We start from the raw sequence: 25,209 nt of genomic DNA, 5'->3' as shown, positions 1-25,209 counted from the left end.
AAATATAAATATATCTGTACCCAATAGTAGATCAGTCTAGTACAGATTAGGGGTGTAACAGTACACCAAACCCATGGGGTCACGGTTCTGTTTCGGTACAGCGGAAAAATTAAATGCCAACAGTTTCTGTAGTAAGTGTAGTAAAACTAAAATAAATCAAATGTTATTAGTAACATGCGCCGACTACAACGGGTAGGCTTACAATGAAATTCTTACAGTTGAAGTCGGAAATTTACATACACCTTAGACAACTACATTTAAACTCGGTTTTTCACTATTCCTGACATTTAACCCTAGTAAAAATTCCCTGTCTAGGTCAGTTAGGATCACCACTTCATTTTAAGAATGTGAAATGTTAGAATAATAGTTATTTCAGCTTTTTTCTTTAATCACATTCCCGGTTGGTCAGAAGTTTACATTAACTCAATTAGTATTTGTTAGCATTGCCTTTTAAATTGTTTAATTTGGGTCAAATGTTTCAGGTAGCCTTCCACAAGCTTCCCACAATAAGTTGGGGGACTTTTGGCCCATTCCTCCTGACACAGCTGGTGTAACTGAGTCAGGTTTGAAGGCATCCTTGCTCGCACACTCTTTCAGTTCTGCCCACAAATGTATTGGATTGAGGTCATGGCTTTGATGGCCACTCCAATACCGTGACTTTGTTGTTCTTAAGCCATTTTTCCACAACTTTGGAAGTGTGCTTGGGGTGATTGTCCATTTGGAAGACCCATTTGCGACCAAGCTTTAACTTCCTGACTGATGTCTTGAGATGTTGCTCCAATATATCCACATAAGTTTCCTGTCTCATGATGCCATCTATTTTATGAGGTGCACCAGTCCCTCCGGCAGCAAAGCACCCCCACAACATGATGCTGCCACCTCGTGCTTCATGGTTGGGATGGTGTTCTTCGGCTTGCAAGCCTCGCCCTTTTTCCTCCAAACATAACAATGGCCATTATGGCCAGACAGTTCTATTTTTGTTTTATCAGACCACAGTATGATCTTTTTCCCCATGTGCAGTTGCAAACGGTAGTCAGGCTTTATTGCGGTTTTGGAGCAGTGGCTTCTTCCTTGCTGAGCGGCCTTTCAGGTTATATAGGACTCGTTTTACTGTGGATATAGATACTTTTGTACCCGTTTCCTCCAGCATCTTCACAGGGTCCTTTGCTGTTCTGGGATTGATTTGCACTTTTGGCACCAAGGTACGTTCATCTCTAGGAGACAGAACGCGTCTCCTTCCTGAGCAGTATGACGGCTGCGTGGTCCCATTTTTTATTTTTTTTTCTGAGGTCTTGGCTGATTTCTTTTGATTTTCCTTTGTCAAGCAAAGAGGCACTGAGTTTGAAGGTAGGCCTTGAAATACCAGAAGCTTCTAAAGCCATGACATCATTTTCTGGAATTTTCCAAGCTGTTAAAAGGCACAGTCAACTTAGTGTATGTAAACTGCTGTCCCACTGGAATTGTGATACAGTGAAATAATCTGTCTGTAAACAATTGTTGGGAAAATAACTTCTGTCATGCACAAAGTAGATGTCCTAACCGACTTGCCAAAACTATAGTTTGTTAACAAGAAATTTGTAGAGTGGTTGATAAACGAGTTTTAAATGTCTCCAACCTAAGTGTGTAAACTTCCGATTTCAACTGACTTACAGGCCCCTAACCAACAATGCTGTTTAAAAAGTACAAATAAGAAATAAAAGTAACAAGGAGTTAAAGTGCTACAGACAAAATAACAATAGCGAGACTATATAAAGGGGGTACCAGTACAGAGTCAATGTGCAGGGGCACCTGTTAGTCAACGTAATTCAGGTAATATGTACACTACTGTTCAAAAGTTTGGGGTCACTTAGAAATGTCCTTGTTTTTGAAAGAAAAGCACAATTTGTCCAATAAAATGACATCAAATTGATCATAAATGCAGTGTAGACATTGATAATGTTGTATGACTATTATGGAATATCTACATAGGCGTACAGAGACCCATTAACAGAAACCATCGCTCCTGTGTTCCAGTGACATGTTAGCTAATCCAAGTTTATCATTTTAAAAAGGCTAATTGAGCATTAGAAAACCCTTTTGCAATTATGTTAGCACAGCTGAAAACTGTTCTGATTTAAAGAAGCAATAAAACTGGCCTTTTAGACTTGAGTATCTGGAGCATCAGCATTTTTGGGTTTGATTAAAGGCTCAAAATGGCCAGAGAAATACTTTATTCTGAAACTAAATGACAACTTGTTCTCAACTGGCCTACCTAGTTTGAGAAACAGATGCCTCACAAGTCCTCAACTGGCAGCTTAATTTAATTAGTACCCGCAAAACACCAGTCTCAACGTCAACAGTGAAGAGGCGACCCCGGGATGCTGGCATTCTAGGCAGAGTTGCAAAAAAAAAGCCATATCTCAGACTGGCCAATAAAAATAAATGATTAAGATGGGAAAAAGCACAGACACTGGACAGAGGAACTCTGCCTAGAAGGCCAGCATCCCAACGTCGACTCTTCACTGACGTTGAGACTGGTGTTTTGCCTGTACTATTTAATGAAGCTGCCAGTTGAGGACATGAGAGGAGTCTGTTTCTCAAACTAGACACTCTAATGTACTTGTCCTCTTTCTCAGTTGTGCACCGGGGCCTCCCACTATTCTGGTTAGAGACAGTTTGCGGTGTTCTTTGAAGGGAATAGTACACAGCGCTGTACGAGCTCTTCAGTTTCTTGGCAATTTCTCACATGAAATATCCTTAATTTCTCAAGAATAGATTGACAAGTTTTTAAATATATTTAAAATATATTTCACCAGGTAGGCCAGTTGAACAAGTTCTCATTTACAGTTTTAGAAGAAAGTTATTTGTTTCTGGCCATTTTGAGCCAGTAATTGAACCCACAAATGCTGATTCTCCAGATACTCAACTAGTCTAAAGGCCAGTTTTATTGCTTCTTTAATCAGCACAAGTTTTCAGCTGTGCTAACATAATTGCAAAAGGGTTTTCTAATGATCGATTAGCCTTTTACAATGATAAACTAGGGTTAGCTAACACAACGTGCCATTGGAACACAGGAGTGATGGTTGCTGATAATGGGCCTCTACGCTTACGTAGATATTCCATAAAAAATCCGCCGTTTCCAGCTACAATAGTCATTTACAGCATTAGAAATACAGTATAGATCATTGTTAAACAATTTATTTTAATGGATAAAAATGTTATTTTTTAAATAAAGGTTAAAGTGACTATGCATAGATGAGAGTAGCAGTGGTGTTAAAGGGGGGGAATGCAAATAGTCTGGGTAGCTATTTGATTAGCTGTTCAGGAGTCTTATGGCTTGGGGGTAGAAGCTGTTTAGAAGCCTCTTGGACCTAGCCATGGTGTTCCGGTACCGCTTGCTGTGCAGTCTATGACTAGGGTGGCTGGAGTCTGACAATTTTTAGGGCCTTCCTCTGACACCGCCTGCTGTAGATGTTCTGGATGGCAGGAAGCTTGGCTCCAGTGATGAACTGGGCCGTACGCACTACCCTCTGTAGTGCCTTGCGGTCGGAGGCCGAGCAGTTGCCATACCAATCAGTGACGCAACCAGTGGTGCATCACTGATTGGTATGGTGCAGCTGTAGAACCTTTTTAGTATCTGAGGACCCATGCCAAATCTTTTCAGTCTCCTGGAAGGGAATAGGTTCTTCACGACTGTCTTGGTGTGCTTGGACCATGTTAGTTTGTTGAATACAAAGGAACTTGACGCTCTCAACCTGCTCCACTACAGCCCCGTTGATGAGTGGGTGTGTGCTCGGTCCTCCTTTTCCTGTAGTCCACAATCATCTCATTTTGTCTTGATCACGTTGAGGGAGAGGTTGTTGTTGTCCTGGAACCACACGACCAGGTCTCTGACCACCTCCCTATACCGACAACAACGAGACAGCCTAATCAGGCCTACCGCTGTTGTCATCGGAAAACTTAATGGTGTTGGAGTCGTGCCTGGCTGTGCAGTTGTGGGTGAACAGGGCGTATAGGAAGGGACTGAGCACGCACCCCTGAGTGGCCCCTGTGGTGAGGATCAGCGTGGCAGATGTGTTGTTGCCTACCCTTACCACCCGGGGGTGGCCTGTCAGGAAGTCTAGGATCCAGTTGCGGAGGGAGGTGTTTAAGTCCTAAGGTCCTTTGCTTATTGTTGCGCTTTGAGAGTACTGTGGTGTTGAATGCTGAGCTGTAGTCAATGAATAGCGTTCTAACATGGGTGTTCCTTTTGTCCAGGTGGGAAAGGGCAGTGTGGATACAATATTGCACTCATCTGTGGATCTGTTGGGGTGGTATGCAAATTGGAGTGGGTTTAGGGTTTCTGGGATAATGGTGTTGATGTGAGCCATGACTAGCCTTTCAAAGCACTTCATGGCTACAGACGTGAGTGTTGGTAGTCATTTAGGCAGGTTACCTTAGTGTTCTTGGGCACAAGGACTATGGTGGTCTACTTAAAACATGTTGGTATTAGACTCTGACAGGGAGAGGTTGAAAATATCAGTGAAGACACTTGCCAGTTGGTCAGCGCATGCTTGCTGTACACGTCCTGGTAATCCGTCTGGCCTTATCCAATTACGATCTTGTCTCATTGCTACAATTCCCCAACGGGCTCGGGAGAAGCGGCGGTCGAACCATGCGTTCTCCGAAACATGACCCGCCAAACCGCGCCTAACACATGCTTGCTTAACCCGGAGGCCAGCCGCACCAATGTGTCGCAGAAAACACAGTTCAGCTGATGACTGAAGTCAGCCTAGAGGCACCCGGCCCGCCACAAGGAGTCGCTAGAGCGCAATGAGCCAAGTAATGTCCACCCCTGGCCAAACCCTCCCCTAACCCGGACGATGCTGGGCAATTGTGTGCTGCCCTATGGGACTCACGGTTGTGACGTCCTGGGATCAAACCCAGGTCTGTAGTGACGCTTCAAGCACTGCGATGCAGTGCCTTATACCGCTGCGCAGCTTGGGAAGCCCCATAGGGTCTAGTTAACGTAAGCCATAGATATTTACTCGAGGTGCATAGGCCTACAATGCAGTGTTTATTTTCTGTATTCAGGTTCACAGGGTTGACTGAGCTTCCTCACTACGTGTACCGTTACACCCCTAGTACACATGGTTCTCACATTTTTGATACTAATTGGGGCTGTCTAGTTTCAAGTGACAGTTCTTCAAATGTAATAATCCTGATATCTGAATACATGTCAGTACATTGGAAACACTAACTTGTTCTTCTCTAGGTCTCTGTCAAGAGACCGAAGAAGAGAGAGGTCTATCTCCAGAGACAGGAACCATAAACCTTCAAGATCCTTCTCAAGGTCTCGGAGGTAAATGTGTGTGCGTGTTCACTGGCGTCTGTGTATTGACATGCGTCTTCCTATATAGGCTTGTATTTTTTTAGGCCTATGGATTGTAGTAATGCATTGTGCAAGTTATTCTTGTTTCTGACAACTTTTTATTTTATTTATTTATCTTTCAGCCGCTCCAGGACCGCTGAGAGAAAGTGAGTGTCTGACAGTCTGAACTCAGTCCAAACCTGAGTATGTCTTGTATAGAATCAGGTTCTGGATGAGTGCATTTCATTTTTAAATGATTAACCTTTTTAGATTTGTGTTTAGGTGAGACAGCCATGTCTGTCCATCTGTGAAACAACTGTTTTTGAAAGCTGTATAGTTCAAATTACTGTCTTTATTCTACCAAATGTCTCATTTTCACTTGTTTAAACATACAGATGACTGACTTACTGTCCAACTACACCTAACACATTGTCCAATAGGGGCAGGGGTTGGTTTTGAACATTCAGTCCAGCCTAAATATGGGAGTATCTGTCAATGTGGGAATAACATAACTACTTTATTTGTTTCTGTTAAACTGTTTGAAGTGATTGAATTAAACATTTGGTAACATGTTTCACTGGGCATACATTTTTGCATGTTTTAATGATGTAGAATTTTTTGATTGTGACACTGTTCTTGGATGGGAGATAAAAGCTTTTGAGTTACACTTTAACCGTTCTGTCATTAAATTGTTCTTCAAGTGGAAATTTGTCTAACTCAGCTTGAGTACATCCCATTTTAACTTCTACATATTTAATTGATTCTGACTGATTTGTTGAGATCTACCCACATTGCAAGTACAGTGCATTTGAAAATGTATTTAGACCCATTTACTTTCTCCATTTTGTTAATTTACAGCCTTATTCTGAAACTGAGTATTAAAAAAAATCTCCATCGACACACAATACCCCAAAATGACAAAGCAAAAACAGGGTTTTAGAAATGTTTGCAAATGTATTTATGTTAAATTAAATAAATAAAATAATTTACTTGGTTGTTGTGCTGTTGAAGGTGAACCTTCACCCCAGTCTGATTTCCTGAGCGCTCTGGAGCATGTTTTCATCAAGGATCTCTACTTTGCGCTTTAATCTTTCCCTCGATCCTGACTAGTCTCCTAGTCCCTGCCACTGAAAAACATCCACACAGTATGCTGCCGCCACCCATGCTTCACCATGGGGATGGTGCTAGTTTTCCTCTAGACCTGGCGCTTAGCATTCAGGCCATCATGTTCAATCTTGGATTCATCAGACCAGATGATCTTGTTTCTCATGGTCAGTCCTTTGGGTGCCTTTTGGCAAACTCCAAGTGGGCTGTCATGTGCCTTTTTACTGAGGAGTGGCTTCTGTCTGGCCACTACCATAAAGGCCTGATTGGTGGAGTGCTGCAGAGTTGGTTCTCCTTCTCGAAGGTTCTTTCTCCAGAAGAACTCTGGAGCTCTGTCAGTGTGGCCATCAGGTTCTTGGTCACATCCCTGACCAGGGCCCTTCTCCCGATTTGCTCAGTTTGGCCGGGCAGCCAGCTCTAGGAAGAGTCTTGGTGGTTCCAAACCTCTTCATTTTAAGGATGATGGAGATCACTGTGTTCTTGGGGGAACTTCAATGCTGCAGACTTATTTAATTTAGTACCCTTCAGGTCTGTACCTTGACACAATCCAGTCTTGGAGCTTTACGGACAATTCCTTCAACCTCATAGCTTGGTTTTGCTCTGACATGCACTGTCAGCTGTGGGACCTTTTTATATAGACAGGTGTGTGCCTTTTCCAAATCATGTCCAATCAATTGAATTTACCACAAGTGGAAACAGGATGCACCTGAGCTCAACATGTTTTTGCTTTGTCATTATGGGGTATTGTGTGTAGCTGGATGAGGAGCAAATGTATTTAATCCATTTTAGAATAAGGCTGTAACATAACCAATGTCTAAAGGGAAGGGGTCTGAATACTTTCCCAATGCACTGTATATACCTTAATATTTAAATTGTGTAAGTTTTAACTTGCAATCCCTTTATAACGAAGTCATAGTTAAGGTTGAGAAACAATGCCCACTGCTAATTCAGTCGTGTATATTTTATTTTTGTGTATATATAGCACGCTCCATTTGGTATTTCCTTTTAGTTAGGAACATATTTCACACATCCAGGATTGACTATAAACATGATGCCAGTTAACATGAAGGGTAATGGGCCCAAATATATGTTGAAGGTGCATTCTGCCTTCAGAAAGTATTCAAAATTGATTAAATAGTTTTGTTCTCACCCATCTATACACAATATCCCATAATGACATGTTTTTACAACTTTATGAAATGCAGCAATATTCCATTTAAATATTCACACCCCTGGGTCAGTATGTGTTAGAATCACCTTTGGCAGCGATTACAGCTGTGAGTTTCTGGGTAAGTCTAAGAGCTTTGGACACCTGGATTGTACAATATTTGCACATTTAAATTATTCAAGCTCCGTCGATCATTGATTGATAGCTATTTTCAACTTTTGCTGTAGATTCTAAAGCAGATTTAAGTAAACTGTGACTAGGCCACTCCAAGGACATTGTGTTGTCTTGGTAAGAAACTACAGTGTAAATTTGGCCTTTGTGTTTTAGGTTATTGTCCTGCTGAAAATTAAATTTGTCTTTTGGAAAGCAGACTGAACCAGGTTTCACTCTAGGATTTTGACTGTGCTTAGCTCTATTCCATTTATTTTTAACCTAAAAAAAATTCAGTCCTTGCCGATGACGGGCATACTCATAACATGATGCAGCCACCACCATGCTTAAAATTTGAAGTGGTACTCTGATGTGTTGTTGGATATTCCCCAAACAACATAACTTTATGTCCTGAATACAAAGCATGAAGTTCTTCGACACATTTTTGGCACTTTTATTTTAGTGTGTTATTGCAAACAAGATGCATGTTTTGTGTGTAGGCCAGTGACACATCTACATTTGAATACATTTCAAATTCAACCTGTAACACAATACATGGAAAAAGTAAAGGGGTGTGAAGGCACTATACGTCACAATATTAGCTGCACAAACCCAGGTAGCAACAGTTATGTTATATCATATTTACAGTGACATTCTCATGACCAGAGATGTCTCAAAGCTGTAAGTTAAGCATTTTCCGGGAAGGATCATTTTTACTCAGTTTGTTTCAACATAAGGGTTGGTGTTAATTACACAGGAAGTCTTTGGTCACACAGGAAGTCTTTGGTCACAGTTGCAGAAATAGGAAAATGTTTTAGAAGAATGAAACATGACATGCTATAATTCTAGCCAGCACTTGACATCATACGGTGTATTGGGAGGAGGTAAATGATTTCCTGAACATTTTATATGAAAGTTTGCCACAAGTGGACTCTGGAGGTGAGTACATAAATGTATTATGGTTAGAGCAAGGCATATGTCATGTCAAGGGTTTGTATATGTGCAGATTCCAATGCAAATGTTAGATATTACAGTAATGACATGGTTTCTTTAAATATATTTTTATTGGGGTTTTATAAATATATCTACACATGCATATTTACTACAATACTGCTGCATTACAATTCATAATACATATCATTTGCAATGACATGGTTTTAGCAACAAACTCCAGCACATACTTTTATTGGTTGAATTAAAAAACCCTCACCTTTAAAAAGCTAGATTATATCGAGAATTGGGGCAGGTACCGAGTAACTTCAGAAATTAGTTTCTTGAACATTTATATAAATATTTTTAAAATTCATGTTCAAGTGTCATGTTCTGTGTGTGATAGATACTCTTGTGGGTTTTCATATGGAAACAGGAAATGATGAATCAGACAGGTGTTTAAAATGGTGTTGTTGCAAACCTTTGTTTGCATCACTTACATTGATAACTCTGACTATTAATTTGTGCATTTAATGTAAATGTTGTATATTCTCCATAGCTTTTGTGGACATCATGTAATCCAGGTATCCTCGTGAAATGGCACAAGTGGGCTTTTCTCCCTTACAAAAATGTACCATGGTAGTACAATGAACAAAAACACCATTGTTTTGTACTAGCAGCATGTAGTGAAACATGAAAGCATGGTAGTTGTTTACAATGTATTATGGTGGTCTGTGCCCCACTGTTTGTTTCGGGTAAAGTGACCAAAAAATTTAATTTATGGACAACATTGACCACTAGCTCTGCAATTGCAAAGTGTAGGCCTAGTACCTTCTTAAACCTCCTTAGCTCATAGTGAAAAACCACAACATACATGGGAGCTGGATAGGGTATGGTGAGAAGAATGAAGGCAATCTGAAACCTTGAAGTGCTCACAGAACTTGTTTTGGTACTCACATCTGTCCCCCTGTGTTTCTGACCAAGTCGGAAGGTTAATGAAAAAATATCAAACACATTTTTGTACATTGAGTGCTAGTATAGAATTCTACAATCTAGTGAAGATATAATCTGATTTGGACAGGCAGTGTCACACCCGAAAAGTTTTTGAGGAAAGGTTGTTATTGTGGACCCATTTCGAGTATGATTGTATGCAAACTTTCTGTGCAAAGCTAACTTTCATCAAGGGCTTAGGTGATGTATAATTGGTTTCCTTTCTCTCTTTGTCAGTACTAATCCTAAACATATCGAATGTGACCGTTACGGACACTTCATAACATGATCAATGACTCACTAGTTAGCATCACTGCATAACGCGATCATGATAAAATCTTCATGCCCTTATTAATGCTTCTGAAGTGTGTTTATGTTAGCAAACAAGCTCGGGGCAATCTTTATCTGTGTGTGTGATCTATTTTGGGTGTCCTCGTGTTCTCATATGAACTGCAATCATGCATTGTTCTGCTAACTGGAGTATTGCATGTGATCACGGGGAGGAGGTATCATTTCATTGAGCCTGTGCTGGCAGATTAAAGGGTGTGAGATTAAGACAAAGCATGAGTTTATAAAAAATGTACTTTGAATTTAGTTGTTGTATGTTTATTCTGTTACTCCGTAAGTGATTGAAAATAACATTTAATATTTTAAATAAAACAGTCGAATGAAATTACTAAAACATTGTACATTTGAAATGGAGTGTAGTGTCATAATTTGCTGTCTGTCTTTTGAGACCCTGTCACATCGATAAAGCAGAATGTCACATCCATAACAACATTTTCCTTTAGTGTTATTATGAAAGTGCAAATATTTCTGTAATTGTTGAAGTATGCAGCACTTTAATTTGCAATGAAAATAGTTTTTCAATTAAAGAATTGCAAATGCATTTTTTGTGTGCACTTTTTTTGTGCACTTATGGTTGGTTAAGACGGGACCCACGAGTGCACTTTGATAGCCTATGCAATAACCATTCAAGATACTGGTGATTTCTTGGTTCTTTGAGGTACACTGCATTTTCAAATGAAAACAAAAGTATTATGATGATGTTTGGTGAAGAAATCTCGAGTATATAAATACGTATTTTGCACAGCGTCACATCCATAACGGTACATTTTCCTCTCTAGAGTACATATGTCAATTTTTATATTTTCATTGTTTTTGTATGACAATTTTTATATTTTCATTGTTGTTTTTGTGTGTACCCATGCCTTACTTTCAAAGTGGCTATTAATATTTGTAAGTTTTGTTCTTCCTTTACGTCACAGTGGTATTAGTTTTGTATTGTGTCTACATTTTCCCTGGCCTATAGGGGTTTACAAATATACACATTAACATTTAAATGTATGCCTGATAAGTCAATTCTGTTTTGTGTCCTAATGTCAAATCCATAACGCTGGAATTGCCCTGAAGATATAAAATAGTTTTATGTGGTGCTTCTCTCTTTACAGTTTTCAGTTGGCTTTCTCATTCAACTGACTCAGTGACTTCCAGGCAGGCCAGCGCGAGAACCACTTTAGAGTGAGAGTGCGTGAAGAAACCACAAGAGCGAGCGGGCCCAAACAAGTGCAACTGGAAACTTGGTTACAGGCTAGGTTTCCATCCAATTGGCGACAGATTTTCATGCGAATATAAAAAATTCTGCATAAAAACAATATTCATATTTTCCCATGAGAGATGTGTTTCCATCAAATTGACTAGTTGCAGATACAGTTCCATGTACCAAATAAAAAAAGTCCCATCCCATTTTCAACTCTACTGATGATTGGGTAGAGCCCAGATACAGTATAGCCAACATGATGAGATTATTATTATGGACAATAGAGCGAGATAATTTTTTATTGTCAAACGGCTGCTAAACATCGATTATCATATCACCAGAATAAAACCCTCAGAATAAGACCCTGGATATTTATTGGAAAGGAGCATCAAGCTCATCACCTTGCACTTTTACCACCCTGTGACATAGCTAAGGATTCGTTCTTTTCTCTCTCTCACAAAAGCACTGCACTGGGCATTAAATAGTCCTGTTTTAGCAGAACTATATAACAAAAAAAAGTTTGTCAACATTTATTTAACTTGGCAAGTCAGTTAAGAACAAATTCTTATTTACAATGACAGCCTAGGAACAGTGGGTTAACTGCCTTGTTCAGGGGCAGAACTAGAGATTTTTACCTTGTCAGCTCGGGGATTCGATCTAGCAACCTTTCGGTTACTGGCCCAACACTCTAACCACTAGGGTTTACCGAAAAAAATTACGTTTCCATCAGGCCTGTAATTAAAACTTTACTTGCATAAAAAATGTGGATGGAAACCTAGTAACAGTTATAAATCATTTGTGGACTGCAAATTGACCACAAGAATCCCAAACAGATATATTATTTGACAAAAACATAATCATTTCAAACATTGATTACAGTTGGATACAATCACATATGATTTCTATTTATGTGTGCGAATACTTGGGAACATATTTCCAAAATTAAAATCACTTTGAGCTCATTTCCTTTTTTTGTTTTGTTGCTCAACTTGGAGTGCAAATAAAATCAATTCGACCCACGGGCCACCTATTGGGGAAACCTGGCCTACTGCATGAAGTTTGCACTTGTGTCAATAAAACACTATTTTTCTCAAAACCCTTTTTTTTATGCTGAAGTGTGTGTACATTACTGTATTTATATGTGGGTTATTGTTTTTCAACAGAAAAAGTAAAAAAATAGCTGGACTGCTTCTCTAAAAAGGTTGAGTGATGACAACATTCTTTTAGTGGTGCCTTCACAGTGAGTCATTTTATTCTGTAAAAAACGCAAGGAGCATATAATCCCCGGAAGCCTTTTAATTCCAGCGGGGTTTAGTGATTAACAATCTATTGTCTGTGTCGTGATATAGGAGGGACTTTGAAGAACCATGTCTGGCAAGAATTCAAGAAAAGTGAGAATGGGATCATCACGTCAACCACGTCAGAATCAAGATGAACATGAGACTAACAAAGATGATGATGGGTCCCAAATGTTGTCAAAGGAAAGGAAAGTAGTTGAAGTTGGGGCTGATTCAGTTTCAGTGATGCTCCAAACGGACCTTGTCTCATCAGATAACTTATCAACAATAACACAACAACACACAGAAAGAAATAATCCACCATTAAATTACGTCACAGAGTCACATCTGTCTCAACCTGTAAACCCATATCTTCTAAAATCACTTGACACTGCAGGGAAGAGAAGGAAAATGGGGTCTACTCGTCAGAATAAAAGAAAGCCAGAGGAGACAGACTTTGGGGTGATACAAGACACCAAAACTGGAGACACAGAACAATCCCTAGAACTTCAGGCATCCATTGCAGTTGTGGAATCTGAGTCCCACCGCAAAGGAGAAGAGTGCCTGGGTCCTAAAGAAAGTGAAATGAACACTCAGAGCAGAAGTCAAAGTGAGTTTCTTTTGTTTGCTTCTAACACACTCAACCAACCGGATGACAGATGTAAAGAGGAAGTTGGTGAGGATACTGAACCTAGAACTAAAACTGTGATTAGTTATGGCACTGAACTGCTTCAAGATACTCTTGGAACCGAATCACTCTTGCATCTGCCCCTAGACCTTGCGGTAGAAGTTGTTCATGGATTAGCTGCTGAACCCATAACAGAGGAGTTGAAGAAAGAGGAAGAGAGGAGGCAGGAAAGTGAGCATACCGAGGTGGAGTCCCCCACATTTCTCAGCTCTAGACAGTCGTTAGATCAATCCCTTGAGTCAGACACGTTAACCAACACAGAAGAGTTTGAGTCATTCAATAACACAATAATCCTCCAAAGTGGAGAAGGTGAAGAGAAACTTGAACCTGTTGTAAATGAGTCAGAATTGCAAGATGATATTAACTCTACTGGTCCAGGCAATCAGGAAACGTTGCACCAAAGAGATGAAGATGAGAACTTTGTTGATCTGATAGTTGAGGAAAACATAGTAATGGCAAATATAACTCCTTTTAGACAACCAGACCATGTAGAAAGCATTGAACCTAAACAAAGTGAGGATATGACCTGCTTTTTACAATCAACCCCCTCAGACAGCTCTTTGGGTCATGACAAAAGTGCTCAATCAGAATCCAGGAGAAGAAAGATGGGTTCAACTCGCAGGAATCCTAGAGGTAGACATGAGGAGGAAGAACATGGAGAGAGTAAGATGCATGGATATCGTTACCTTTATGATGAGGGAGAAGAGGTCATATTGGGAAAAGAAGAAATGTTTGGCATCGAAGAGACTGAGTTTGAAATATCTATGGAGCCTAAAGATAGTGCCAATGTAGACAAGAAAGAAGGAGAGCCGATGGAAAAGGAGAAATTCCAAACAGAGGAAGACACAGAAAACATAGGAGAGACAGGAAGGGGGTTGGAAAGGGACATGGGAACAGTGGAAGGATCTGGTGTTGAAATATCGGAAGAGTCTCTGATGTTATTGGAACCAGAGCATGGAGCAGATGAGGAGAAGAAAGGAATGGAAGAAGAACGTCTGATTGAACCCACCCCTTTTGATCAATACATCGATTCATTTGGTATTGCAGATCAATTATATAACCAAGAGAAAGGGAACAGATTCACTGTAGACTCTGTCAATACAGAAACTGAGAGCAACAATGAAGCAAGCATGGCCCACAAAGTTGACCCAATAGAGCCCTTCAGTGTTGGACTGGACCAATCAGGAGTCACTTTACTCAGGGAGGAAGAAGTTAGTGATTACACACTGCTTGTGAATAATTCTGAAGTGATCAAGTGCAGCCAAATAGCATATGATTGTGCTCTTACACTAGAGTCAGATGACACTTTCAGCACTGATCCCAAAATCTCTGCTAGTCAACTCATCCAAACTCCATGTATGGAAATCACTAACCCCTTTCTCAAACCATTATTTTCGCAGAGTATTCAGGGTAATGAGGGTGGTGCAAACACTGACCCCAATACCACAGGGGGACTGGACACATCAGAGGTCATGTTACTCAGCGAGGAGGAAATGAGTGATCATGTGCCGCTTGTAAATGAAGTGAGTGTCAGTAGCCAAATGACATATGATGATAGAACTCTCACAACAGAGCCCTGCCAAACAGATGAGGCTTTGAGCACTGATCCCAATATCTCTGCTAGTCAACTCAACCAAACTCCATACTCGGATGAAAGCCATAACTCTTTTCCCAATTCACTCTTACTGCAGAGTGTTCAGGACCAAGGTGATAACGCAGCAAACATCAACTCCAATCAGAGTCCTTCTCCGAGCAGGAGGAGAAAGATGGGGTCGACTCGTAGGCCTCCTAGAGTTGTACAAAGAGAAGAGGAGGACACAGAGGAGAAACAAGAAGTGGAAATAGAAAGCACAGAGATAGAAGACAAGAGAGAAAACACGGATGCAGTGGAAGGTTCTTGCATGGAGTTTGAAATGTTGATGGAATCTAAGGATGGAGCAGGTATTGAGAAGAATGAAGGAGAAGAGAGAAATGAGGAGACTCTCCTGACTGACCTCAGCTGTTCATTCAGTACTTCATATCAAGAGGGAAGAAACATAGAGGCTGACAATATAGAAAGTGAGAGCCAATCAATTATAAAGGAATCAATGGCAACAAAACTCTTGCTTCTACGTGAAGTGGAGTTGACTCAGATTAGTCAAACTCTTCACAACTCTTACCCTGATGTTCCTACTATAGAGTCATATGACTCCTACCTGACCGATGACACACTGAACTCAAATCCTGCAATCACTGGTTTGCAACACAAAGGAACATCATTGGAGGAAACACTTGATGAATCAAGAGGAAACACTGACTCCCCTCCAGATCCACCCTCACTGCAGAGTTCTCTTGGGTCAGAGGAAACAGCAGAGGTAGAATCCTACACTCCAGGGAGGAAAAGGAAGATTGGTTCCACTCGCAGCAAGTCTCATCCAGGTAGAAAAGGAGAGGAGAGAAGAGAGGAGGGACAGGAGGAGGAGAAAGGAGAAGACACAGATGTTATAGGAGAGGTGGGAGATGTCATTACAACAGCAGAAATGGATTCTAGCATAGAAAAGACTGAGCTTGTAGAGCTTGAGGAACTTCTAGAAAAAGTGACAGAGGAGCAGGCGATGGGAGACCCAGCAATCATAGTAGTGGAGGGAGAGGTCAACATAGTAGTAGAAGGAGAATCTGGCATCGAAAGGTCTGAGTTTGTAGAACATACAGAAAAAGTTAGAGTGGCGGAGGAGATAGAAGTAGAAGTGAAAATAGTCGCAGAGAGCGAGAGCAACCAAACTCCCTCTGACACAGCAGCTCTTACAGTAGAGGCCCAAGAGTCATGTGACATGGTTTGTATAGAGCCATATATAACATCACAATACCTGGAAGACAATAATCCCTCATTAAATGACCTCACAGAAATAAATCTGTCTCAAACTGAAAACCCATATCTGCTGGAATCACCTGACACTGCAAAGAAGAGAAGGAAAAGGGGTTCTACTCGTCGGAATAAAGGTAAACAAGCAGAGACAGACTTTGGGGAGAAACAAGACGCCAAAACTGGAGACACAGAAACATCCCTACAACTTCAGGCATCCATTGCAGTTGTGGAATCCTGGTCCTACAGCAACACAGAAGAGCTCCTGGGTAAAAAGGAAAGTGAAATGGACACTGAGTGTCTTTTGTTTGCTTCTAACACACTCGACAAACCGGATGACAGATGGAAAGAGGAAGTTGGTGAGGATATTGAACCTAGTAGTGAAGCTGTAGTTAGTTATAGCAGTGAATTGCTTCAAGATACTCTTGGAACCGAATCACTCTTGCATCTGCCCCTAGACCTTGCCTTGCAAGTTGTTCATGGATTAGCTGCTGAACCCATAACAGAGGAGTCGAAGAAAGAGGAAGAGAGGAGGCAGGAAAGTGAGCATACCGAGGTGGAGTCCCCCACATTTCTCAGCTCTAGACAGTCATTAGATCAATCCCTTGAGTCAGACACTTTAACCAACACAGAAGAGTTTGAGTCATTCAATAACACAATAATCCTCCAAAGTGGAGAAGGTGAAGAGAAACTTGAACCTGTTGTAAATGAGTCAGAATTGCAAGATGATATTAACTCTACTGGTCCAGGCAATCAGGAAACGTTGCACCAAAGAGATGAAGATGAGAACTTTGTTGATCTGATAGTTGAGGAAAACATAGTAATGGCAAATATAACTCCTTTTAGACAACCAGACCATGTAGAAAGCATTGAACCTGAACAAAGTGAGGATATGACCTGCTTTTTACAATCAACCCCCTCAGACAGCTCTTTGGGTCATGACAAAAGTGCTCAATCAGAATCCAGGAGAAGAAAGATGGGTTCAACTCGCAGGAATCCTAGAGGTAGACATGAGGAGGAAGAACATGGAGAGAGTAAGATGCATGGATATCGTTACCTTTATGATGAGGGAGAAGAGGTCATATTGGGAAAAGAAGAAATGTTTGGCATCGAAGAGACTGAGTTTGAAATATCTATGGAGCCTAAAGATAGTGCCAATGTAGACGAGAAAGAAGGAGAGCAGATGGAAAAGGAGAATTTCCAAACAGAGGAAGACACAGAAAACATAGGAGAGACAGGAAGGGGATTGGAAAGGGACATGGGAACAGTGGAAGGATCTGGTGTTGAAACATCGGAAGAGTCTCTGATGTTATTGGAACCAGAGCATGGAGCAGATGAGGAGAAGAAAGGAATGGAAGAAGAACGTCTGATTGAACCCACCCCTTTTGATCAATACATCGATTCATTTGGTATTGCAGATCAATTATATAACCAAGAGAAAGGCAACAGATTCACTGTAGACTCTGTCAATACAGAAACTGAGAGCAACAATGAAGCAAGCATGGCCCACAATGTTGACTCAATAGAGCCCTTCAGTGTTGGACTGGACCAATCAGGAGTCACTTTACTCAGAGAGGAAGAAGTTAGTGATTACACACTGCTTGTGAATAATTCTGAAGTGATCAAGTGCAGCCAAATAGCATATGATTGTGGTCTTACACTAGAGTCAGATGACACTTTCAGCACTGATCCCAATATCTCTGCTAGTCAACTCAACCAAACTCCATACTCGGATGAAAGCCATAACTCTTTTCCCAATTCACTCTTACTGCAGAGTGTTCAGGACCAAGGTGATAACGCAGCAAACATCAACTCCAATCAGAGTCCTTCTCCGAGCAGGAGGAGAAAGATGGGGTCGACTCGTAGGCATCCTAGAGTTGTACAAAGAGAAGATGAGGACACAGAGGAGAAACAAGAAGTGGAAATAGAAAGCACAGAGATAGAAGACAAGAGAGAAAACACGGATGCAGTGGAAGGTTCTTGCATGGAGTTTGAAATGTTGATGGAATCTAAGGATGGAGCAGGTATTGAGAAGAATGAAGGAGAAGAGAGAAATGAGGAGACTCTCCTGACTGACCTCAGCTGTTCATTCAGTACTTCAAATCAAGAGGGAAGAAACATAGAGGCTGACAATATAGAAAGTGAGAGCCAATCAATTATAAAGGAATCAATGGCAACAAAACTCTTGCTTCTACGTGAAGTAGAGTTGACTCAGATTAGTCAAACTCGTCACAACACTTACCCTGATGTTCCTACTATAGAGTCATATGACTCCTACCTGACCGATGACACACTGAACTCAAATCCTGCCATCACTGGTTTGCAACACAAAGGAACATCATTGGAGGAAACACTTGATGAATCAAGAGGAAACACTGACTCCCCTCCAGATCCACCCTCACTGCAGAGTTATCTTGGGTCAGAGGAAACAGCAGAGGTAGAATCCTACACTCCAGGGAGGAAAAGGAAGATCGGTTCCACTCGCAGCAAGTCTCATCCAGGTAGAAAAGGAGAGGAGAGAAGAGAGGAGGGACAGGAGGAGGAGAAAAGCGAAGACACAGATGTTATAGGAGAGGTCGGAGATGTCATTACAACAGCAGAAATGGATTCTAGCATAGAAAAGACTGAGCTTGTAGAGCTTGAGGAACTTCTAGAAAAAGTGACAGAGGAGCAGGCGATGGGAGACCCAGCGATCATAGTAGTGGAGGGAGAGGTCAACATAGTAGTAGAAGGAGAATCTGGCATCGAAAGGTCTGAGTTTGTAGAACATACAGAAAAAGTTAGAGTGGCGGAGGAGATAGAAGTAGAAGTGAAAATAGTCGCAGAGAGCGAGAGCAACCAAACTCCCTCTGACACAGCAGCTCTTACAGTAGAGGCCCAAGAGTCATGTGACATGGTTTGTATAGAGCCATATATAACATCACAATACCTGGAAGACAATAATCCCTCATTAAATGACCTCACAGAAATAAATCTGTCTCAAACTGAAAACCCATATCTGCTGGAATCACCTGACACTGCAAAGAAGAGAAGGAAAAGGGGTTCTACTCGTCGGAATAAAGGTAAACAAGCAGAGACAGACTTTGGGGAGAAACAAGACGCCAAAACTGGAGACACAGAAACATCCCTACAACTTCAGGCATCCATTGCAGTTGTGGAATCCTGGTCCTACAGCAACACAGAAGAGCTCCTGGGTAAAAAGGAACGTGAAATGGACACTGAGTGTCTTTTGTTTGCTTCTAACACACTCGACAAACCGGATGACAGATGGAAAGAGGAAGTTGGTGAGGATATTGAACCTAGTAGTGAAGCTGTAGTTAGTTATAGCAGTGAATTGCTTCAAGATACTCTTGGAACCGAATCACTCTTGCATCTGCCCCTAGACCTTGCCTTGCAAGTTGTTCATGGATTAGCTGCTGAACCCATAACAGAGGAGTCGAAGAAAGAGGAAGAGAGGAGGCAGGAAAGTGAGCATACCGAGGTGGAGTCCCCCACATTTCTCAGCTCTAGACAGTCATTAGATCAATCCCTTGAGTCAGACACTTTAACCAACACAGAAGAGTTTGAGTCATTCAATAACACAATAATCCTCCAAAGTGGAGAAGGTGAAGAGAAACTTGAACCTGTTGTAAATGAGTCAGAATTGCAAGATGATATTAACTCTACTGGTCCAGGCAATCAGGAAACGTTGCACCAAAGAGATGAAGATGAGAACTTTGTTGATCTGATAGTTGAGGAAAACATAGTAATGGCAAATATAACTCCTTTTAGACAACCAGACCATGTAGAAAGCATTGAACCTGAACAAAGTGAGGATATGACCTGCTTTTTACAATCAACCCCCTCAGACAGCTCTTTGGGTCATGACAAAAGTGCTCAATCAGAATCCAGGAGAAGAAAGATGGGTTCAACTCGCAGGAATCCTAGAGGTAGACATGAGGAGGAAGAACATGGAGAGAGTAAGATGCATGGATATCGTTACCTTTATGATGAGGGAGAAGAGGTCATATTGGGAAAAGAAGAAATGTTTGGCATCGAAGAGACTGAGTTTGAAATATCTATGGAGCCTAAAGATAGTGCCAATGTAGACGAGAAAGAAGGAGAGCAGATGGAAAAGGAGAATTTCCAAACAGAGGAAGACACAGAAAACATAGGAGAGACAGGAAGGGGATTGGAAAGGGACATGGGAACAGTGGAAGGATCTGGTGTTGAAACATCGGAAGAGTCTCTGATGTTATTGGAACCAGAGCATGGAGCAGATGAGGAGAAGAAAGGAATGGAAGAAGAACGTCTGATTGAACCCACCCCTTTTGATCAATACATCGATTCATTTGGTATTGCAGATCAATTATATAACCAAGAGAAAGGCAACAGATTCACTGCAGACTCTGTCAATACAGAAACTGAGAGCAACAATGAAGCAAGCATGGCCCACAATGTTGACTCAATAGAGCCCTTCAGTGTTGGACTGGACCAATCAGGAGTCACTTTACTCAGAGAGGAAGAAGTTAGTGATTACACACTGCTTGTGAATAATTCTGAAGTGATCAAGTGCAGCCAAATAGCATATGATTGTGGTCTTACACTAGAGTCAGATGACACTTTCAGCACTGATCCCAAAATCTCTCCTAGTCAACTCAACCAAACTCCATACTCGGATGAAAGCCATAACTCTTTTCCCAATTCACTCTTACTGCAGAGTGTTCAGGACCAAGGTGATAACGCAGCAAACATCAACTCCAATCAGAGTCCTTCTCCGAGCAGGAGGAGAAAGATAGGGTCGACTCGTAGGCATCCTAGAGTTGTACAAAGAGAAGATGAGGACACAGAGGAGAAACAAGAAGTGGAAATAGAAAGCACAGAGATAGAAGACAAGAGAGAAAACACGGATGCAGTGGAAGGTTCTTGCATGGAGTTTGAAATGTTGATGGAATCTAAGGATGGAGCAGGTATTGAGAAGAATGAAGGAGAAGAGAGAAATGAGGAGACTGTCCTGACTGACCTCAGCTGTTCATTCAGTACTTCAAATCAAGAGGGAAGAAACATAGAGGCTGACAATATAGAAAGTGAGAGCCAATCAATTATAAAGGAATCAATGGCAACAAAACTCTTGCTTCTACGTGAAGTAGAGTTGACTCAGATTAGTCAAACTCGTCACAACACTTACCCTGATGTTCCTACTATAGAGTCATATGACTCCTACCTGACCGATGACACACTGAACTCAAATCCTGCCATCACTGGTTTGCAACACAAAGGAACATCATTGGAGGAAACACTTGATGAATCAAGAGGAAACACTGACTCCCCTCCAGATCCACCCTCACTGCAGAGTTCTCTTGGGTCAGAGGAAACAGCAGAGGTAGAATCCTACACTCCAGGGAGGAAAAGGAAGATTGGTTCCACTCGCAGCAAGTCTCATCCAGGTAGAAAAGGAGAGGAGAGAAGAGAGGAGGGACAGGAGGAGGAGAAAGGAGAAGACACAGATGTTATAGGAGAGGTGGGAGATGTCATTACAACAGCAGAAATGGATTCTAGCATAGAAAAGACTGAGCTTGTAGAGCTTGAGGAACTTCTAGAAAAAGTGACAGAGGAGCAGGCGATGGGAGACCCAGCGATCATAGTAGTGGAGGGAGAGGTCAACATAGTAGTAGAAGGAGAATCTGGCATCGAAAGGTCTGAGTTTGTAGAACATACAGAAAAAGTTAGAGTGGCGGAGGAGATAGAAGTAGAAGTGAAAATAGTCGCAGAGAGCGAGAGCAACCAAACTCCCTCTGACACAGCAGCTCTTACAGTAGAGGCCCAAGAGTCATGTGACATGGTTTGTATAGAGCCATATATAACATCACAATACCTGGAAGACAATAATCCCTCATTAAATGACCTCACAGAAATAAATCTGTCTCAAACTGAAAACCCATATCTGCTGGAATCACCTGACACTGCAAAGAAGAGAAGGAAAAGGGGTTCTACTCGTCGGAATAAAGGTAAACAAGCAGAGACAGACTTTGGGGAGAAACAAGACGCCAAAACTGGAGACACAGAAAAATCCCTACAACTTCAGGCATCCATTGCAGTTGTGGAATCCTGGTCCTACAGCAACACAGAAGAGCTCCTGGGTAAAAAGGAAAGTGAAACGGACACTGAGTGTCTTTTGTTTGCTTCTAACACACTCGACAAACGGGATGACAGATGGAAAGAGGAAGTTGGTGAGGATATTGAACCTAGTAGTGAAGCTGTAGTTAGTTATAGCAGTGAATTGCTTCAAGATACTCTTGGAACCGAATCACTCTTGCATCTGCCCCTAGACCTTGCGTTGCAAGTTGTTCATGGATTAGCTGCTGAACCCATAACAGAGGAGTTGAAGAAAGAGGAAGAGAGGAGGCAGGAAAGTGAGCATACCGAGGTGGAGTCCCCCACATTTCTCAGCTCTAGACAGTCATTAGATCAATCCCTTGAGTCAGACACTTTAACCAACACAGAAGAGTTTGAGTCATTCAATAACACAATAATCCTCCAAAGTGGAGAAGGTGAAGAGAAACTTGAACCTGTTGTAAATGAGTCAGAATTGCAAGATGATATTAACTCTACTGGTCCAGGCAATCAGGAAACGTTGCACCAAAGAGATGAAGATGAAAACTTTGTTGATCTGATAGTTGAGGAAAACATAGTAATGGCAAATATAACTCCTTTTAGACAACCAGACCATGTAGAAAGCATTGAACCTGAACAAAGTGAGGATATGACCTGCTTTTTACAATCAACCCCCTCAGACAGCTCTTTGGGTCATGACAAAAGTGCTCAATCAGAATCCAGGAGAAGAAAGATGGGTTCAACTCGCAGGAATCCTAGAGGTAGACATGAGGAGGAAGAACATGGAGAGAGTAAGATGCATGGATATCGTTACCTTTATGATGAGGGAGAAGAGGTCATATTGGGAAAAGAAGAAATGTTTGGCATCGAAGAGACTGAGTTTGAAATATCTATGGAGCCTAAAGATAGTGCCAGTGTAGACGAGAAAGAAGGAGAGCAGATGGAAAAGGAGAATTTCCAAACAGAGGAAGACACAGAAAACATAGGAGAGACAGGAAGGGGGTTGGAAAGGGACATGGGAACAGTGGAAGGATCTGGTGTTGAAACATCGGAAGAGTCTCTGATGTTATTGGAACCAGAGCATGGAGCAGATGAGGAGAAGAAAGGAATGGAAGAAGAACGTCTGATTGAACCCACCCCTTTTGATCAATACATCGATTCATTTGGTATTGCAGATCAATTATATAACCAAGAGAAAGGGAACAGATTCACTGTAGACTCTGTCAATACAGAAACTGAGAGCAACATTGAAGCAAGCATGGCCCACAATGTTGACCCAATAGAGCCCTTCAGTGTTGGACTGGACCAATCAGGAGTCACTTTACTCAGGGAGGAAAAAGTTAGTGATTACACACTGCTTGTGAATAATTCTGAAGTGATCAATTGCAGCCAAATAGCATATGATTGTGCTCTTACACTAGAGTCAGATGACACTTTCAGCACTGATCCCAAAATCTCTGCTAGTCAACTCATCCAAACTCCATGTATGGAAATCACTAACCCCTTTCTCAAACCATTATTTTCGCAGAGTATTCAGGGTAATGAGGGTGGTGCAAACACTGACCCCAATACCACAGGGGGACTGGACACATCAGAGGTCATGTTACTCAGCGAGGAGGAAATGAGTGATCATGTGCCGCTTGTAAATGAAGTGAGTGTCAGTAGCCAAATGACATATGATGATAGAACTCTCACAACAGAGCCCTGCCAAACAGATGAGGCTTTGAGCACTGATCCCAATATCTCTGCTAGTCAACTCAACCAAACTCCATACTCGGATGAAAGCCATAACTCTTTTCCCAATTCACTCTTACTGCAGAGTGTTCAGGACCAAGGTGATAACGCAGCAAACATCAACTCCAATCAGAGTCCTTCTCCGAGCAGGAGGAGAAAGATGGGGTCGACTCGTAGGCCTCCTAGAGTTGTACAAAGAGAAGAGGAGGACACAGAGGAGAAACAAGAAGTGGAAATAGAAAGCACAGAGATAGAAGACAAGAGAGAAAACATGGATGCAGTGCAAGGTTCTTGCATGGAGTTTGAAATGTTGATGGAATCTAAGGATGGAGCTGGTAATGAGAAGAATGAAGGAGAAGAGAGAAATGAGGAAACTGTCCTGACTGACCTCAGCTGTTCATTCAGTACTTCAAATCAAGAGGGAAGAAACATAGAGGCTGACAATATAGAAAGTGAGAGCCAATCAATTATAAATCATTCAATGACAGCAAAACTCATGCTTCTACATCAATCAGATTTCTCTGAGATTTGGGAAACTCTTCACAACCCTGATGTTCCTAATCTTGAGTCCCACTTGACTGATGACACACTGATTTCAACAGAAAAAGTTAGAGAGGTGGAGATAGAAGTTGAAGTGAATACAGTCATGGAGAGCGAGAGCAGCCAAACTGACACAGCTGCTCTTACAGTAGAGGCCCAAGAGTCAGGTGACATGGTTTGTATAGACCCTCACATCTCTGCTATTCAACATACCCAAACAGCAGACATGGAACAATGTCTGTTAACACAAAGTAATAGCCCCAGTCTTCCTTCGAAATCATCTCTGTCTCTGAGTTCCCAATCTCACGAGGATGTTGGTGAATCCAAAGCAACAGGGAAGAGAAGAAAGATGGGCTTTACTCATCAGACACAGGGAGGACTCCACGCAGAGGATGAGAAGCAGGAGACAGGAGAAAATATAACAGAGGCAGAGGTCAGAGCGGAAACCATTGGAAATCCAGAAGTCAATGATGTTTTGGAAAGATTTCAAGAGGAGCGCAGGGCTGAAGCTGTCAGTCTGGAGGACCAACAGGAGATACAGAGCACAGAGAAGGAGACAATACTCATAGAGGTACTTTGGCTTTCCTTACAAATGGCTTCACTTATTTTATTGAACTCATAGCATTCTTGACGTGTACAAACATCCCGCGGCTGAGTACTTGAGGATTTTTGAGTATTCAACATTTTATGATAAATAGCTGCAGTGATGTCACAAATGAAATTGTCCATATACTGTAAGTCTGAATTCAGCCCTAACATTTCAATATATGTTAAACATCTGATTTGTTACTTTTAAATGTTTTACATAGTGTGTATACCAGACA

At 41.5% G+C, this 25,209-nt stretch overlaps 2 protein-coding genes across 4 annotated transcripts in view; both read left to right on the top strand.

Annotated features, from left to right (window-relative positions):
• LOC110528326 (serine/arginine-rich splicing factor 3) overlaps positions 1-6,036 on the top strand; it is a 30,643-nt gene extending 24,607 nt beyond the window's left edge. For 2 of the 3 annotated variants that reach the window (XM_036983905.1, XM_021610305.2), the window contains 2 exons: positions 5,234-5,320; positions 5,473-6,036. In XM_036983905.1, the coding sequence (XP_036839800.1) occupies positions 5,234-5,320; positions 5,473-5,500 (115 nt within the window). In that variant the 3' untranslated portion in view covers positions 5,501-6,036. The remainder of the gene's footprint in view (positions 1-5,233; positions 5,321-5,472) is intronic. The other variant, XM_021610307.2, reaches the window with a different exon arrangement.
• A 1,190-nt stretch (positions 6,037-7,226) lies between these two features.
• LOC110528322 overlaps positions 7,227-25,209 on the top strand; it is a 20,264-nt gene continuing 2,281 nt past the window's right edge. Inside the window, exons 1-2 of the mRNA XM_036983902.1 lie at positions 7,227-8,690; positions 12,561-24,956. Of these exons, the coding sequence (XP_036839797.1) occupies positions 12,579-24,956 (12,378 nt within the window). The 5' untranslated portion in view covers positions 7,227-8,690; positions 12,561-12,578. The remainder of the gene's footprint in view (positions 8,691-12,560; positions 24,957-25,209) is intronic.

The sequence above is a fragment of the Oncorhynchus mykiss genome, chromosome 7 (genome assembly GCF_013265735.2).
Source record: "Oncorhynchus mykiss isolate Arlee chromosome 7, USDA_OmykA_1.1, whole genome shotgun sequence".
Lineage (NCBI taxonomy): Eukaryota > Metazoa > Chordata > Actinopteri > Salmoniformes > Salmonidae > Oncorhynchus > Oncorhynchus mykiss.
Note: the sequence above shows the minus strand (reverse complement) of the source record. Positions and strands in the feature narration are given on the sequence as shown.